General features: G+C 37.4%; 5 protein-coding genes across 5 annotated transcripts; 3 read left to right on the top strand and 2 right to left on the bottom strand.

Annotated features, from left to right (window-relative positions):
- Window positions 1-67: 67 nt before the first annotated feature.
- On the bottom strand, window positions 68-3,753 carry LOC100254294 (carotenoid 9,10(9',10')-cleavage dioxygenase 1). Its single transcript, XM_010650199.3, has 13 exons — window positions 3,424-3,753; window positions 3,173-3,310; window positions 2,928-3,030; window positions 2,490-2,749; window positions 2,160-2,339; window positions 1,987-2,065; window positions 1,797-1,878; window positions 1,456-1,518; window positions 1,227-1,365; window positions 805-1,126; window positions 659-723; window positions 405-566; window positions 68-317 (listed from the first exon to the last, which is right to left on the bottom strand). Exons 1-13 carry the CDS (start codon window positions 3,526-3,528, stop codon window positions 201-203), a joined length of 1,815 nt encoding a protein of 604 aa, XP_010648501.1. The 5' UTR covers window positions 3,529-3,753; the 3' UTR covers window positions 68-200.
- LOC100257768 (ankyrin repeat-containing protein BDA1) lies at window positions 3,753-5,413 on the top strand. Its single transcript, XM_010650202.3, has 2 exons — window positions 3,753-5,143; window positions 5,324-5,413. The coding sequence occupies exons 1-2, from the start codon at window positions 4,690-4,692 to the stop codon at window positions 5,383-5,385; spliced, it is 516 nt and encodes a 171-aa protein (XP_010648504.1). The 5' UTR covers window positions 3,753-4,689; the 3' UTR covers window positions 5,386-5,413.
- Window positions 5,414-8,399: 2,986 nt separating this feature from the next.
- On the bottom strand, window positions 8,400-12,888 carry LOC100242297 (carotenoid 9,10(9',10')-cleavage dioxygenase 1). The gene is made up of 13 exons (XM_010650197.3): window positions 12,642-12,888; window positions 12,392-12,508; window positions 12,053-12,155; window positions 11,362-11,621; window positions 11,015-11,194; window positions 10,833-10,911; window positions 10,635-10,716; window positions 9,917-9,979; window positions 9,685-9,823; window positions 9,229-9,550; window positions 9,073-9,137; window positions 8,779-8,940; window positions 8,400-8,678 (listed from the first exon to the last, which is right to left on the bottom strand). Exons 1-13 carry the CDS (start codon window positions 12,828-12,830, stop codon window positions 8,562-8,564), a joined length of 1,878 nt encoding a protein of 625 aa, XP_010648499.1. The 5' UTR covers window positions 12,831-12,888; the 3' UTR covers window positions 8,400-8,561.
- A 1,215-nt stretch (window positions 12,889-14,103) lies between these two features.
- Window positions 14,104-15,251, top strand: LOC100247435 (transcription factor MYB1-like). Its single transcript, XM_019219270.2, has 2 exons — window positions 14,104-14,145; window positions 14,275-15,251. The coding sequence occupies exons 1-2, from the start codon at window positions 14,104-14,106 to the stop codon at window positions 15,223-15,225; spliced, it is 993 nt and encodes a 330-aa protein (XP_019074815.1). The 3' UTR covers window positions 15,226-15,251.
- LOC100252542 (histidine kinase 3-like) lies at window positions 15,225-16,235 on the top strand. The gene has a single exon (XM_002281252.4). It carries the CDS (start codon window positions 15,225-15,227, stop codon window positions 16,233-16,235), a length of 1,011 nt encoding a protein of 336 aa, XP_002281288.2.
- Window positions 16,236-18,303: the final 2,068 nt, after the last annotated feature.

The raw sequence follows: 18,303 nt of genomic DNA, 5'->3' as shown, positions 1-18,303 counted from the left end.
ATGAAGTTCAATATATCCCAGCTACCTTTGGTTCTGTAGATACTGTAGTTTTGATTAAGGCCATGGATAATCAGATTACAATCTCAAGCTTTATTGGAAGCATTCAGCTACCATCACAGGCCAAACATACAATCAGAGTTCGATCAGAAACGTAGGCCATCATGCCAAGAGAAGAAAATTTTGCCACAATCTCAGGACTTTTAAGCTTGATGGGGCATTGTTATGAAAATTCCATGAAAACCATACGGTACTCTTTGTGGCAGTGTAATTTTCGCAATTGGCTTACTGCTGAACTTCTGTGCATCAATGATATGAACCTGTGAAGGGAATACCTTTAACAAAGCCTAACAAATATGGATACCGGTACCAACACAACAAATCATATGAATCAGAAATCTTCATACCTGAGAAACATCCGTATCTTCATTATGAACAAAAGAGACAATCCAACTATCATCTTCTTCTGAACTTCCACCTTTAGGCACAAAGACACTTCCAGAGCAGAAGTTGTTTTCTGCAAACCTATTGTACTCGACCTTTATTAGATGCTCACCCTTTCCCTCTTTCTGTTTAGTAAGGCAGAAGCCCTGTTAAATATATTTATCTATATACATGAAGAAATAGTTTTCCTAATGGGGATGGAGTACTAGTTCATTACCACAGATAGCTTGGAGTCTGATTCTTCAAAGTATAGTTTTGCTAGACTTCCATATTTACTCATCCCTAATAAGAGTTATGATAAGAAAATCAACTCTTCATGGTCAACTGTAAGGAAACTAGATCATAAAGATGATGATTTGTTACCACAACTAGAGCTTGCCATGCAATCGCGAACTTGGGTGTAACCATACTTTTGTTTAACACCTCTGAAATGTTCATTTATCATCGGGAAGTCCATGGGGAAGTCAGTGCCAGTGAGGTTTCTCTCCTTCACCTCTCCAGTTTCCATGTTTAATCTCCATTCACAGACTCGAGCAAAAAGGAATCCCTCTTGTGTTGAACCAGTAGAACTTTCTTTAAATGTCTCTATAGGTTTAAGTCCCTTTGAGAACCACTCAAATTTATTTAGACCATTATCAGGGCCTGGTATGAAGGCTGCAGGAGATCTACATCCCCTTATTACAACCTGTTTGCAAGAAAAATCAAGTTTAAATTCCAACCATATGAGACAGGAAATGGAAAGGGAGAAGTAATTAAAGTTGAATGACATTGATCTTGGACATTACCTCATTACCATCCTCAAAGCTATTGAAATTATGGAATAGGCAATGCTTTTCTACCTCAAACCACTGGACTGAATCTGCATTGCCATAGCGGGGCATCACACCAATCCTCGCATAGCCTTCCTTGTCATACTTAATTAATCTACATAAAATTATCAAATCTTTAAATGCTTTTCAGCTATTTGAGACAAAAATAAAAATAAAAATCAGTAGGTTTAGGATATTTACGCACGGGCCTCCATTGATTAGTCTATTTATGTCTATGGTGAGGGGAAAATCCATGATTACAGTGTACCTGATAACCATTCAGAGAAAAAACAGCAAAGAGAGCCTATTACATGTTTGCATATTCAAGCTTAGGGAACTGCTTCATGGTAAAACATTCAACTAAAGAATTCGAAGGGAAGTCTCAAAAATCCTGAATATCCTTGACAATACTATGGGGTAGACATGACTCTTTTGGAGACCCTTAATGAAGATTTTTAGGTTCAACCCAGTTGGGAAACCAAGTCAGAGAATTAAAACACAGAAATCCAGGGTCTGGCAAGAAGTACAAAGATGAGATGAACTTACTTCTCTGTAATCCCTAATTCATGGATGAGAGTAGCCCTATCAAACTTGAGATCAACCTTATGGGATAGTTTCTTTCCATCCTCTGAAATAACAAATCAAAATCAATCTGGTTAGCATTCAAAAATATTAACCATGCTTTATGAAGCTTGAACTCAACTGACAAAAACATCATTAAATCAATCTAGTATACCAGAGACAACTCCAACAACAAAAAAGGGCTTTACTGCATCTATCCCCATTATTACTAGTTCCCCATTTCTTGGATCTTTCTGTTCCATGTAAAAGAGTAAATCATGTAAGAATCAAAATCCCTGATCTTAAGCATGGATGATGGATCCAGTTCTAATTATATAGAGGAAGAACCTTTGGATGGCTAGTGAAAGCTCGATCCCAAGCTCCATTAACATCCCCCTTATCAAATGTCTCCAGAGTAAATATGTCAATCTCTTGAGGCAGGTGGTTCTCTGCACTAGCATAGAACTTCCCTGAATGCTCAAAAATGCTTGTGTTGCTGATTTGCTTACTGACCATGCCAAATCTCAACTGAAAAATATGAGATTGAACAGAGAATTGACTTACAACATGCTTAGAATTCATTCAACATACAACAATCCCAATATTTTTAATGTTTGATTTATGAAATGCTAACTTATTTTTAAGTAGGTGAAATCTAAAGGGAAAACATCATTTTACCATGTTCAGAAGAGCAGCTGCTAAGATAGCTGGAGAATCTCCTTCAATTGTAGGAACGAAAGCTGGCTTGTTTCCTTGTTTCTCAATTTTGAATGTTTCAGATTCAACATATCTGTTTTTATAGGAGATGGACCAATCTCCATGAGCATTCTTCATAAAGTATAATGCGTGAAGCATTCCTTCTCCTTCTATCCATATATGGCTTGTTCTTCCGAAAACCGAAACAGTCGATTTCAGACCTCCAAATAGAGGATTTGGGCCTGCAGTCACAGTACAAAGGCTCCATCAATGGAGATTGTTAAGTGGCATTGTGTTTAATTCAGCATTGATGGAGAATCCCTCATGGAAAGTAGGATCATAGAATCAATCTTCACTCCCAAACAGACTAATGGATATGCAATTATGATAACATAACAATCTAAGTGATAGACCATATACCATTTCTTATGTAAATACCCTCAGGGAAATCCGCTGGAACATTCCCTTCATTGCAAATTACCTCAACATCTTCTCCAATTTCTTCAACTGGTGCAAAATTTTTCTGTAGCATATATACAATTTTCTAAAACCTTCATCAGTATAAGCACTTAAATCTTTCTTACAAGATTATACTTTCTTGTATATATTCTATGTTCCAATTGAAACTTCAGATGATATAGTAGACATGAATCTCTCAAATATACCTGAGATGGGAGTAATGGTTGATCAACAAATTGAAATACAGAATCCACAAATGCATCCAAAATCCTCTGAGAGGTGTTTTTGATGGTTTTGGAAACATCAGCTCTCAATGATGTTTTCAGCAAATCCTTCATAAAAGGCTGTTGATAGAGTATTATTTCAACCAAGTTAATAGTCCTTTCAACCCGCCAAGGACAAATAAAAGATACAAAACTTGAAACTTCATTGTGTTTTTCTAAGGAGATTAAGATACCTTTACAGTAGAGGAGAGAGAGGACTTGATGGGATGATATCTGTGAGAGGTAGAGTGCTCACCAACAGACCCATGTAGTGGTAAAGCAAAAGAAGAGGAAGCCATCTCCTATTCTGCTGTGCTTAATTTCTAATTGAATCAGGTCACTTATACAAGGCCTCCTCCCTTGTAACAAGAAATTGGAGCCTCATGTTTCATGCATTGGTGATAGAAAGGTCTAAGCTACCTATAGGATAGACTTATGGAACTTGTAGTACAAGTGCTTGAAGAAGACGCCTTTCAGCTATTGGAGGGTGTAGATTGCATTGAACTGTTTGATGCGTGACTGAATTAACATCAATATTGCTTCTGCACGATAGAGGTATACTATATTACAAAGATGATGAACAATTGCTCTTGAAGTGTGTAGCCTGTGCTTTTGTCAGACGCCTTCATGCCTACATTATTACATATATTGCTTCTGCACAATAGACGTATGCTACATTACAAAGATGATGAACGGTTGCTCTTGAAGTATGTAGCCTTTGCTTTTACCAGACACTCCATACCTACATTATTACATATCATGTGATGGGCATCTGCAAGCTCCTGCAAGCTCCAACAAGCATATGTTTCCCGTGAATACAGCCTTTGAAAAGGTAAAACGAACATATTTCTACTACTATTGCCCCTCTTGACCAAAATATAATAATAACCTATGTAAACACTGTACATATAATTCTGCAACAGTCAGTCTCAACTATGAAGCCTTTGGGGGAAAAACAATATGAAAAGTCACAAACCAGAGTTCTTTACACTTCCTCTGCTCACAGTCCCATGTTGGGAGCATTCAACTACCACTCCACAAAATTGTATTTCAATCCAAAAAGGGGAAAGAAGATAAATCAATCTACATTCATGCCAAATCTACAAGCCATCATTCTAAGATGAACCAACTTGGGTTTATAATTTTGGGGAGTAAAGAAAATGTACTTCTAAGCTTGATTGGGCATTGGTATAAAGGTTCCATAAAAGCCATATGGCACCCTATGAGGCAGAGTAATTTTTGCAACTATGTTGCTGGCAAACTTTTTTGCATTAATTAGATTTTAGGAAGCGTTTTTAATTTAAAAAATGTTTTTTTTTTTAAAAAAAATCAGGTGGAGGACAAAATTTAGGAAACACTCCTCAAAATCTCTCCTTTATTTCTTGCCCCACCAAACCATTGCCTGCTACTCCAATTGATTTCGCCATTATTTTCTTTCCTCACAGCCGGCCCTGCCCCATATGGACAGACGCCTCGTCGAGGCAGTTCTCAAAGGCGACGTTTCAACCTTCCTCTCTCTCGCTCAAGAAGAGGAAGATATCATCAAACAAGTCGTCTCCGGCTCCCTGAACACTGTCTTACACTTAGCAGCGCGGTTTGGGCACTTGGAATTGGCGTCGGAGATAGTGAATCTAAGGCCTGAATTGGCGTCGGCCGAGAATGAAAAGCTGGAGACTCCTTTGCATGAAGCATGTAGAGAGGGGAGAGTGGAGATTGTGGCGCTTTTGATGGAGGTAGATCCATGGATTGCTCCAAAGGTTAACCGGAACGACGAGAGCGTGCTGTTTGTGGGGTGCGAGAGAGGGAAGCTTGATGTGGTGAAGCATCTTTTGGTGAACCATTCATGGCTGTTGATGCTGGAATTGGATGCTCCCACCATTTCACTTCATGCTGCAGCTTCAGGAGGCCATACAGGTGAGTATCAAGCTTGATTGTGGCGGATCAGGAGTCTTTGAACTCGATCTACTACTAGGTGCTCGTTTTTATTTGGATAGTTTTTTTATTTTTTATTTTAAAAAATAGAAATAATAGTAATTTATAGTTTTATCACAAATTATTGCAATTGACATCACTAGAAATCCACCTATTTTGCAGATGTAGTTAAGGAGACAATAAGGGAAAGGCCAGACTTTTCATGGAAGAAGGGTTCTCAATGATGTAGTCCCTTGCACCTAGCTTGGAGCAAAGGTCACACCTTGAGATCACAAGGGAACTTCTGAGGTTGGACCCAGACCTCACTTCCTTACAGGACAATGATGGTCGAACACCTCTCCACTGGGCGGCCATGAAAGGGCGTGTCAACATCGTTGACGAGATCCTCTCTGTCAGTCTCCAATCGGCAGAGATGAGAACCGAACATGGTGAGACTGTTTTACACCTGGGAATGAAGAACAACCAGTATGAAGCTGTCAAGTACTTGACAGAGAGTCTCAACATCTCCCAGCTGCTCAACACGCCGGATAGTGATGGCAATACCATCTTCCATCTCGCCACTGCCGAAAAACTCACCACTGTAAGCTAATTATATATCATACTGTATAGTGATCTCTGTTTCTTATAAGAAGTTTTCGACAGCAATCTCTTACAATGCACATCCATAATTGAGGTGATTAAAACAACCAGTACAATTAAATTATTGAAGGTTTAACAGCGATCAATGGGATATCCACATTTGATAGTCACAAGCCATCCGTACTAGTGAATTAGAGGTTTTTTTTTTCTTTGATGGGTAAAATAAATATCCAAAAAACAAAAAACAAAAGCAATCAATATCCGAAAAGGGAAAAGGATCATAATCTTTTGAAAAGTGGAAAAGAAAAACGATCAAAATTCGAAAAGGAAAAAGGATCATAATCTTTTCATAAATTGAAGAAAAATAGACTCCTTATTGAATCGAAACTGAAATATTATCAAAACCCAACTGAAAAGAAAATTTATAAAAATAATGGAAAAGAAACCTGATACTTCGTTCAACATCAACGCCAGTTAAGTGAGTCGATCCGATTCCACCCATGGATTCCCAATTCCGAAAAAGTAGAGCTTAAAGGAGAGTTTCCTTTCAAACTAAATGAAAGCGATACATAAAGACCAGTGGACGGTGAATATATATACTGAGCACGTTAGTGATCGTTGAAAGGCGGTGCAGAAAAGTTTTAAAAAGACAAAAACAACAACAACAACAATCAAGATGCGAAAAGAAAAAAAGATCATAATCTTTGAAAAGTGGAAAAAAAAAACAATCAAGATCTGAAAAGGAAAAAACATCATGATCTTTTGAAGAATGAGAGAAAATAAACAATCAAGATCCAAAAAGGGAAAGAGATCATAATCTGGAAGTAAAACGAAATGGAAATTCATGGGAAAATGTGGAAGAATAATGAATCATCCAACGTAAAATTCAATTGAAGAAAAATAGACGCCTTAACTTTCTCAAATCGAAACCGAGATATCACCAAAACCCAACTGAAAACAAAATTCATAAAAATAATGGAAAAGAAACTTGATCTTTCGTTCAACACCAACGCTCTAGTTAAGTGAATCGATCCGATTCTACCATGAATGTAGACACTGAGAAAATGGATTCCCAATTCCGAAAAAGTAGAGCTTCTAAAGGAGAGTTTCCTCTAAAGCTTTTCAAACTAAATGATAGCAATTCATAAAGGCCAGTGGACGGTGAATATGTATATTGAGCGTTAGTGACCGTTGAAAGGCAGTGCGAAAAAGTTTTAAAAAAATAAAAAAATAACAAAAAAAACAAAAAAAACAACAACAATCAAGATCCGAAGAGGAACAAAGATCATAATCTTTTGAAAAGTGGAGAAAAAAAACTGATCAACATTCGAAAAAAAAGGGATCATAATCTTATCAAGATGCGAAAAGGGAAAGAGATCATGATCGTTTGAAGAGTGAGAAAAAAAAACGATCAAGACCCAAAAAGGGAAAAAGATCATAATCTGAAAGTAAAACGAATTCGAAATTCATAGGAAAATTTGGAAGAATAACGAATCATCCAAAGTAAAATTCAATTGAGGAAAAATAGACTCCTTAACTTTCTTGAATCGAAACCAAGATATCACCAAAACCCAACTGAAAAGAAAATTCATAAAAATAATGGAAAATAACTGAATCGATCTGATTCCACCGTGAATGTAGACATTGAGAAAATGGATTCCCAATTCCGAAAAGGTAGAGCTTCTGAAGGTGAGTTTCCTCTGAAGCCTTTCAAACTTAATGAGAATAATTCATATAGGCCAGTGGACGGTAACTATATATACTGCACGTTAGTGACCATTAAAAGGCAGTGCTCCATAAAATTAAAAATTAAAAATTACTATTTCCAAATCTAGTTTATAATTTATGATTACTTTTAAATTATCTAATAATTTTAATAATTTGTAATTAACTTAAAAATGAGTATGAAACTGGAATTTTTGAAAAAATTTCAATGGTTAGTGTTTGGTTAATAAAAAAAATGTTTCAATGGTATTTTTGATAATTTATTATATAATAAAAAAGTGATTTTTGAAACTAATTATTGAAATACTATTATACTATTATTCAATAATCATTTTAAGTAAATTTTTTATTTTTAATAATAATTTTCAAATATTTATCAAACACTATCTTTTTGAGTGAGGATAATGTCAAAGAATGTTTTAGCTTTGTAAATGTTATTTGATTATTATTTTTTTCAAGACAAAAAAGATTTTATTTATACTATTTAACTAATACTTAATTTTGATTAAAGTAATGTTATTATTTTTTAACAAAAAAAAAATACAAATTATAGATTTATTAAAATGTTAATATTTATATTTTATAATTTTTACTAAAATGTTATCGTTCGTTTTTAACATTGTAAAATAAAATAAAACAAAGAATGTTCGTTTTTTACACTTGTGTCATGTTTCATACTCTACATTATTAGAACCTTTAAAGATGTAAAGATTTGTTCTAGAGTGAATTACAAGAGTCATCGTGATTTTATATATATATATATATATATATATATATATATATTAGCCTTCTCTTCTTTAATGTCGTGAGAGTTCATTGAATTAAAGCGAATAATATCCATACGAGACATAATTTGTCTATGTAGGCTTCTTGAACCCAAAAACGAAAAATGTGGTATTTTATCTATCTAATCCCACAATCTCATAGAGCACGACGTCTTTAGTTGAATGAGAAAAGAAAAATACATATAAAAAAAGTAAAACAAAAATCAATCTACATTTATGTTAAATCAACATTTAGTTGAATGAGATACTTGTTCATTCAAAGATAAAACCAACTTGGGTTTACAATTTTAGGCATTAAAGATAACGTACATCTAAGCTTGTCCGGGCATTGGTATGAAGGTTCCATGAAAGCCATATGGCACCCTTTGAGGCAGTGTGATTTTTGCAACTGGCTTGCTGTCAAACTTTCTTGCATCAATTATATGAACCTGTGAAGGCAATACATTTCACAAAGCCTTAGATACATATAAGGGCACCTCTCCACGACAAAGAATAGGAAATCTTCGTCCTAGATAGTGATATACTTACTTGAGATATGTTGGTATCTTCATTGTGAACAAAAGAGATGATCCAACCATCATCTTCTTCAACACCTCCCTGTTTTGGGACAAAGGCACTTCCACTGCAGAAGTTGTTTTCCTCAAATCTATGGTACTCCACCTTTATCAGCTGCCCCTTCTTTCCATCCCTCTGGTAAGTAACCATAGACAACATTACATAAATTTATCTACACATGAAAAGAGATGTAGAGAAAACAAAAAGAAATTTTACTAGAGAGGTAAATGGAGATAAGGGATGTTTGACTCTGGAGGAGCTTCTTACTGCAGGTAGTGTCTTGTCTTGTTCTTCAAAGTACAATTTTGCTAGACCTCCATATTTGGCCATGCCTAATAAGAACAGCAATCTTAGGAAAAGTAGCTTGAATAGTTAATTGTATTGAAAGCAAGATTCTAGAGATGATTCTAGTTACCAACTCACCGCAGCTTGAGCTTGCCATGGAATCTAGGACTTGGGTGTAACCATACTTGTGTTTAACACCTGTAAAATCTTCATTGATCATAGGAAATTCCATGGAGACATCTGTCCCAGTGAGATTTCTCTCCTTAACCTCCCCAGTTTCCATGTTTAGTCTCCATTCATACACTCGAGCAAAAAGGAAACCCTCTTGTGTGAAACCATTAGAATTTTTGTTAGATATCTCTATAGGTTTAAATCCCATTGAAAACCACTCAAATTTATTTAGACCTTGATCAGGGCCAGGTATGATGGATTCAAGAGCTCTACACCCCCTTACTACTACCTGTTTTTTGTTAGAGATAAAACCAAATTCAATGTCAGAGCCCATATCTTTTATGTTCGCAACCAGAAAAGATGAGAGCATAAAAGGGTAAGCCAATTAAAGGTCAATGATATTCTTCTTGTATTGTGGATTACCTCATTTCCGTCCTCAAAGCTATTGAGAATATGAAGTGTGCAATTTGCTTCTACATCAAACCACTTAACTGAATCTGCATTTCCATAACGAGGCATGACCCCAATCCTTGTATAGCCTTCCTTATCATACTTGATTAATCTACATATGAACATGGATACTCCATAAATTAGAAAATGCTTTGATTCAAGTTGGCTTTTGAGAAGAATTTGCAGGTTTAGATAGTTTACTCACGGGCCTCCTGCAACTAGTCTGTTCATGTCTACTGTAAGAGGACAATCCATGATTACATTATACCTGATAAGCATTAAAAGAGAGAAAAGATGCACTTTAAAAATATAGTAAGACAGAAAGAGAAAATGCTTTTAATAGTTCATATGTACTTGCTACATCTTCTCTTAGGTGCTTTTAATATATGCCCTCTTTTTGCCTATTAAATAAAAAAGAATAGAGAAAAGAGAAAATGCACAACCACATTTTGAACATTCCACTTAGGAAACTGCTTCCCTGTAAGATTTAGAGAGCATCTTAGTCATCAAAAACATCCATCAAGGAATTAGAAGGGAAGTTTATACAGTTTTAAGAGATCAGTATAAACTCAAATTTGAGCTGTCATGGAAGCTGAAGCTTTTTTCAGTTGATAAATATGAATTCAAGGAGCAATGCCTCTGGGGCAAAAGGCTTTTCCCTTGAATGGATTGGTTGGAATAACCATGGAGTCCGATATGACGGGTTGGAACTGAATAAACTAGGAATGTGTACATCCTCAACCCAGGTTTTCAGGTGCTGAAATGGTTCGACAACCAGGTCGGAGAATTAAACATTGAAGTCAACCATCAGGCCAGAAAAAACAGGGGTTATTATTGAAACACAACCACACAAGCAGCATATATATATACTAGTATTCACATAGTTCAACAAAAGGAGGATAAAAAAGACAATATAAACTTACTTCTGTGTAACTCCTATTTCATGGATTAGAGTAGCTCTATTAAACTTGAGGTCAACTTTATGAGATAGCATATTTCCATCCGCTGAAATAAGCAATTAAATGAAGCCCATTAACATGTCAATAATACTAATTAAACATGTCTTGGCGCTTGTAAATCTTGGACCAACACAAACATTACTGAATCAAATCTAAGTATACCAGAAATAACTCCTGCCACAATAAAAGGCTTCTGTCCATCCATCCCAATGGTAACTAGTTCCCCAGTTCCTGGAGCTTTCTGCATCATGCAAGAGAATAAATTATATATAAAAAATCAAAATCAAAATTCCTGAACTTAATCATGGACATAATGCTGTTTTGACTGTATATAAAGAAAGAACCTTTGGATGGCTAGTGAAAGGCCGATCCCAAGCTCCATTGACATCCCACTCCTCCAAGGTCTCCAGAGTAAATATGTCAATCTCTTGAGGCAGATGGTTCTCTGTGATTGCATAGAACTTCCTTGAATGCTCAAAAATACTTGTGCTGCTGATTTGTTTATTAACCATTCCAAATCTCAACTGGAAAATTAAAAGATATAAAAAGGGAATTGGCTTCAAGCATGCTCAAGTATATTTCAATGTGCTACAGTAATCCAAAACTATTTAGCATTTCTCTAATATATGCCACTGTGAAGGGATGCATTATCATTAATTATCAAAACGCTAAAGGGAAAATTTCACCTTACCATGTTCAAAAGATAAGCTGCTATGATAGCTGGAGAATCTCCTTCAACAGTAGGAAGGAAGGATGGCTTGTTTCTTTGTTTCTCCAGCTTGAATGTCTCAGACTCAACATATCTGTTTTTGTAGGAGATGATCCAATCTCCATGAGCATCCTTCATAAAATATATGGCATGAAGCATTCCTTCTCCTTCTACCCATATATGGCTTGATCTTCCAAAAATTGAAATTGTATATTTTAGTCCTCCAAATAGAGGATTTGAACCTGCATTTACAATACATGAAGGCTCTGCCAGCAGACTTTAAGTAGTTTTTCATGCTAGTTATTAGACAAAATCAAGGAGCTCGCATTTGGGTGTCCCAAAAAAGTCATCTAGCCACATTGCAGTGCTTAATTATCTTACATCACCTACCACTTTTTCCTTCCTTTTTAATTTGCAGGCCAACAATTGCACAACAGCAACCAAAACAAAACAATTTAACCCGCAACACAATAAATAAAGGAAGATTCTACTTAGCAAAACTTATTGGAGACTAGCTATTGATGTTTATCCAGCTTTAGGATTGCATTAGAGATAAAAATTAGCAGCAGCTTTATAACTATGTACTGTGTAGTGAGATTTCTATAACCTAACTAATGTCTCAATGAAAGACTAGTATCATGGCATTAGAAACAAAGTAATACACACCAATTACCATTTCTTATGTAAACACCGGCTCGAAAATCTACTGGAATAATCCCTTCAATACAAACAACCTGAACAGCTTCTCCAATTTCTTCCACTGGTGCGAAGTTTTTCTGTAACATGTAATTTGATAAAGTGCTGATTAGAATGCATAGTGGAAGTCATAACCAAAATAACAATGGCATAATGAGATAAATAAGCCTGGGAAAACTTTATAGTTTCTATTGACATAATATTGAAAATCTATACTCCAATGCAGTGTCTAGAAGTATATCATAATTGTGATTGAAATAATTACTATCAAACTATAGAGATTTAGGTTACTGTGGAAGGAGTCTCTCAAACTTACCTGAGATGGGAGTAAGGGTTGACTGACAAATTGAAATGTAGAATCCACAAATGCATCCAACATTCTATTAGAAGTGTTTTTGAGGGTTTTTGCAATGTCAGTTCTCACTGATATTTTCTGCAGCTCATTCAAAAAGGCTTGTGAGGTGATGGGATCCCAATCAAGATAACAATTGTTTCAACCACTTTTAATCATGTCCATAAAAACAGGCCTAGAAACTCCCATGAGTTTTCTAAGGATATCGACGTACCTTTACAGCAGAGGAGAGAAAGGTCTTGAGATGATCAAAGCTGTGAGAGATAGAATGATTATGAAAGAGCCCATTGACTTGTAAAGCAAACGAAAAGGATGCCATCTCTGGATCAAGTCTTCTTCTTCTATTAGACAAATTCAAGCCCTTTGGTTTTTGCCATGATATTAGGGCATATTGGTCCCTCATATAGATTCTAGATGTCAATAGTACTAATTGTATTACACCGGATGAACCCTGGAGGAGTCGAACCTCAAAAAGCTTCAGGACAAAACCATTTTTAGCAGTCCACGGGCCAAGACTGCATTGGAATATTCCTGCTTAGCTGAAATAACTCTGCTGAAGAAAGATATATTTGTAATATCTTATCCTATTTCTCTTTGTTTAAATTTATAAGAACCAACCTGTAGAACCCCTTTTTGGGTGGCTTTCATGCAGGTTATTTTACCAGGTGTCACAATCTTGGAGGGTCACGTGTTGATTCCCAATTGGTCCTTATGAAATCAGATAGTGGAATTGAGGAGCGAATGAGGGTGAGACACCTGGAGAGAATATTCAGAGGAGCGTTCGTTTGGCATTGAGGCCGTTAGTGAGCTGCAGGAGGTGGTGCTTTTTCTTGGGAGCTGGAGGAGGAGCGTAGGGATTTTGGTTGCTGCAGGGTGAGCTTTGGAGAGGACTAGTGAGAGAGAGGTATTCCGGTGGCTGGTTGCTTGAGAGGAAGGGCAACCGAGAGAAAACAGAGGAGGTGGTGATTTTGCTGTCAGGGTGGAGGGATGGTTTGAGGAAGGAAAAAGAGAGAGAGGTCAGCTTGAGAGGGCCATTTCGGGTTATAGAGGGAGAGGGGAGAGCAAGACACCTGAGAGAAGGTGAGAACAAAGAAAGAGAGAACCAGAGAGGAAAGTTGGGGAACCATAGTATTTGAGATCAGCTGTGAATAGGAGAGGAACGAGGATAAACTCACGGGTTTTCTGATTTATTTTTGCTAGAGAGGAGTTCTCCCAGGTGCGGGCATTGTGGATTTTTCTGTTCATATTTCTCATTACACAGTCTCTCATGCATTTTTCCTGATGTTTTAGCTTTCATTCACTGTTGGGACATGTTTGCTATGCTGTTCTCTCATTTTCTTTGATTTCACTTGAGGCCATCATGCTCACGAATTCATATGCATCGTGTTTATGCTCTCTGCCATGCCCCTGTACATAGCCTATGGATTAATACCTGAAATGGGGTTCGATATGTTGGTCTTCTGGTATTTCTTGTTTGTTCCTTCCTTGAGATTTCCTTTGCTTTTACCCCTGCTCCTTCTTATTCCATACATGTTATTTTAAACTTGTGAGTTCACCGTTGAGTTGTGTGAGGCTGGAGGGGAATTTCTCCTTATTGTATGGCCAGTAACAAACATGAGATCGAGGGTCTCTGACCAATGATTGATATACGGATCCCCTTTGGCACCTGAAAGACCATGCTGGTCAAAGCTATTGCAAAGGAGATGATTTCGGCGTGGGTCCTATGGATGTAAAAGTGCACCTAGCCTCATTTCTATTTCTCCGTCCACCATACATATGTGCAGAGGAGTATAGAGAGAAGAGAGTATTCTGTTTGGAGATTTTCTGGGCTAGTGATTGTTTGAGAGCTTCGAAACGGCAAGGGAAGCGGGAGCAGTAGCCAGGCTGCGAGAGGGGACCGAGTTAAAGGGCCTTGGTCTCCTGAAGAGGACGTCATTCTGAGTCGACTGGTGAGTAAGTTCGGGGCCAGGAACTGGAGTCTGATCGCCTGTGGAATTGCTGGGAGATCCGGCAAGTCCTGCCGGCTGCGCTGGTGTAATAAGCTTGACCCCTCTGTTAAGCGCAAGCCCTTTACTGATGAGGAGGATCGTATCATAGTTGCGGTACATGCAATCCATGGAAACAAATGGGCATCAATTGCAAGGCTTCTTCTAGGGAGAACGGATAATGCAATTAAAAACCACTGGAATTCCACTCTGAGGCGCCGGTGTATGGAGATTGACAGGGCTAAGTTGGAATCTGGCAATATAATGGAGGATGTTAACTCGGACAAAACCAAAGCATCATCTGAAGAAACTATGTCATGTGGGGATGCCAATTCATCCAAGTCCTTGGAAGGAAAAGATGTCAACTCTTCAGATAACATGGCCGATCAGAATGAAGAAAGGGCACAAATTGAGGGTCAATTTAGTCATGAAGCACAAGACCCACCTACCCTTTTCCGTCCTGTGGCACGTGTCAGTGCGTTTAATGTTTACAGTTCTCTAGATGGCCCAGAACATGCGTTTCCATTTCCACGGCCAGTTCCTATGCAGGGGGGGCCTTTGATTCAAGCATCAACACCTGATGCCGGGATCTGCAAATTGATTCAAGGAGATTCAGGTGAACAATTGGTGCCTCAACGATGTGGACATGGTTGCTGTGAGATTCCTAGAGGTGGGAATCTTGGAAACTCTTTGTTGGGGCCTGAATTTGTGGAATTTTCAGAGCCGCCTCCATTTTCAAGTTTTGAGTTGGCTGCAATAGCCACTGATATTAGTAATATTGCTTGGCTCAAAGTTTGGGATATTGGGATATGATGCTCATTGCCAATCCCTCAAAGGTTACTACTGTCTTCTCCGGCGGCTGCTCCATATCCAACGAGTACAAGTGCCAGCCAACTAACAACCAGTCTAATGCTGTCTCGTCAGAATTTCAGGGCATGGCAGCATTAGTTGTGGACCCCAACCCTGTACGGGCCAAGGTGTCAAGGCATCATATCCAGCGGCTGGGGATCCATGTTGAAGTCACTTCAGATTTGAATCAAGTTTTCTCCGGCATAAGCAGTGGGAATACAGCTATCAACAGAGTCCTAGTTGAACATGACGTTTGGGATAAGGACTCAAACCTTTCTGCTCTCTTTGTTAATAAATTAAAGAAACTTGATCTGGAGGTTCCTCCTAAACTGTTTCTTCTAGCTAATTCCATCAGCTCTACCAGAAATAGTGCTGCAATTTCTGGGGTTTATAATTCAACTGTCATCATGAAGCCTCTGAGGGCCGGTATGCTGGCTGCATCTCTACAGCGAGCCCTGGGTGTTGGGAACAAGGGGGTTTGCCAGAATGGAGAGCACCCCAGTTTGTCTCTCCGCAGTCTTCTTCGTGGGAGAAAAATTCTAGTTGTGGATGACAATAATGTGAACCTCAGAGTAGCTGCTGGTGCATTGAAGAAGTATGGAGCTGATATGGTCTGTGCAGACAGTGGAAAAAGTGCAATCCCACTGCTTAAACCTCCCCACGACTTTGATGCCTGTTTCATGGACATCCAGATGCCAGAAATGGACGGGTTTGAGGCTACTGGGATAATTAGGGAAATGGAACGGAACGTCAATAGTCGAATCCAACATGGAGAAGTTTCTGTGGAAGCTTATGCAAATATTTCGAACTGGCACCTACCCATTTTGGCCATGACTGCAGATGTCATCCAGGCCACACACGAGGAATGCCTGAGGTGCGGAATGGATGGACACGTATCAAAACCATTTGAAGCCGAACAACTTTATCGCGAGGTTTCACGCTTCTTTCAACCACCTCCAGAACAGAACCAATAGGAGGATTCCCACATTATGGGGTGGTGAAAGACGATTGCCTGCTGATCAAAGGATGTTGTTAGGGATCCAAGAAACTCTTAAGAGGATTACAGAGAGGAGAAAAGTGCAGAGAGGAGCTACAGGAGAAAACGCTCACTGCATGGCCACCCTTATGCCACGTGTCACTTCCTTTTATTTTTCTCATTTCACAAACTTTAATTTTGAAAATATTTTTTTCCAAATCCAATTATTCAAATAATTTTCTAAATTTTAGTTTATTTAAAAATAATTTCAAACTCTTCCATATTTCATCCTTAGCATTTTTTTTTAGGTTCCAAAAATCCATTTTTTAATAAAATTTTGCTGCCATTTTTCTTTCTGGCAAGTAATTTTCACAACTCTTCTGATTTTTAAAATGTTTTAAAATAAGCGTGAATCTAATTTTGTAATTCCAAGTGATGAAATTTATAGAATTAATTCATATAAAAATAATTTGGGCTTTGGTGGGGGCCCAACATTATTGGATGTTTCATTTGAAAATCAATTTGATTGAATTATGACATGTGATGACTCGATTTACTGGCATGTGAGTTATGTTTTGTGTCCATTATTTGTGCACTAACCTCATTTCTTGATAGCGCATTATGGATCATTACCCAAGTACACATCCACATCCATTCTGGTCATTCTTTATGCATGTTCTAATTCTCATATGTGCATGATCGCTTTGAGTATTAATTGTTTTTCTTATTGATTGTTATGTCTGTTTCATTTTATTAGTAGAGACCCGACTTTAAGGACTTAGAGGGGTGTTACAGTCTTTACCGTACCTTCTCGACAAGTAACCTGACTCCCGAACCCGATCCGGTTTTTCATAGATTACCTTTTCCAAAATAAGGAGTCACACTTAGAGTTTTTTTTCTTATTTTGTTTATCCTTTAAAAATAAAACAAAAATAAGTGGTGATTCCAAGTCATTTTTCAAACAATATTCATTTTTCAAATAAAAATCGAGTTCACCATCGAGTGGAAAACGCATGAGCCGAAATACGGGTCCACACAACCATTGGAATTTTTTATGTGTGGACTTACATAATCAATGTGATAATGTCATAAATCAATGTTATTTTATTTTTTTATTGTGGTCTATAATGGGACTGGACACATATTATTGCCTAATTTTTTATGGGCTCTTCTTAATTTACTTGATTGACTCATTAAGTCAAATGGTCCAAATAATGTGTAATGTGTGATATATATATATATATATTTCTTCTTCTGGGGCTGAAAAAAAGACACGCACTGCACACTTGTCTTAAAGAGCACACACGAACTGAATCTTGGGTGTAGAAAGGGAAAAGCTCATTGAACCTCGATTTTCATACCATCACAGACTGAGTATATTCTTCGACACCAATGGAGCACAAAAATGGCTTTCCTTGGTATTAATCAAAGTAAGCATTTCATTTATTATCATTTAATTCATACTTTAATGTTTACATGTCATCCTATGTCGTTTAAAATTCCATCACGAACCTCTTTAAATGCAATCACATCCTCGTCTGGAACCAGTAGAATAAGGGGAAAGAAAGAAAAATGATGAAAAGTGGATGAAAGTCTGGATTAACGCAGCATCATTAAACCAAGCAAATCAAAGAAGTTTCTTGATTTTCAATGACCTCATATAAAAGGAAAGATTCTTATGCAATAATAAAGCAAGAACACAACGCAAGGGTTTTTGTGGCTCACCCACTTTCTGACCACATCCATGGGCAGATACCACCAACATTGAAGAACACAATCAATTAATGCTCTTGACCAAACTATAACAGTAAAACTATGAAACATTGTATATATAATTCAGAAACTTCGGCTGCTACAGCTATTGATTAAAGAATGGCAATTTGTAATGGCGGGCAGGTAGCATCACAGCCACACTGCACAACCCCTTATTGGTCATCCATTGATACAAGTGTTCCCAATATCCTATTTCTTCATTAACAATTCAATGGTGAGGATTGAAACCCTCTGTTTCTTTCATCCTTCCATAAGAATGGCACTATTTGAATACCCATCTTCTTCTTCTCCAT

Source organism: Vitis vinifera, chromosome 4 (assembly GCF_030704535.1).
Source record: "Vitis vinifera cultivar Pinot Noir 40024 chromosome 4, ASM3070453v1".
Classification (NCBI taxonomy): Eukaryota; Viridiplantae; Streptophyta; class Magnoliopsida; order Vitales; family Vitaceae; genus Vitis; species Vitis vinifera.
The sequence above is the reverse complement of the archived record's forward strand: the minus strand, read 5'-3'. Positions and strand labels throughout refer to the sequence as shown.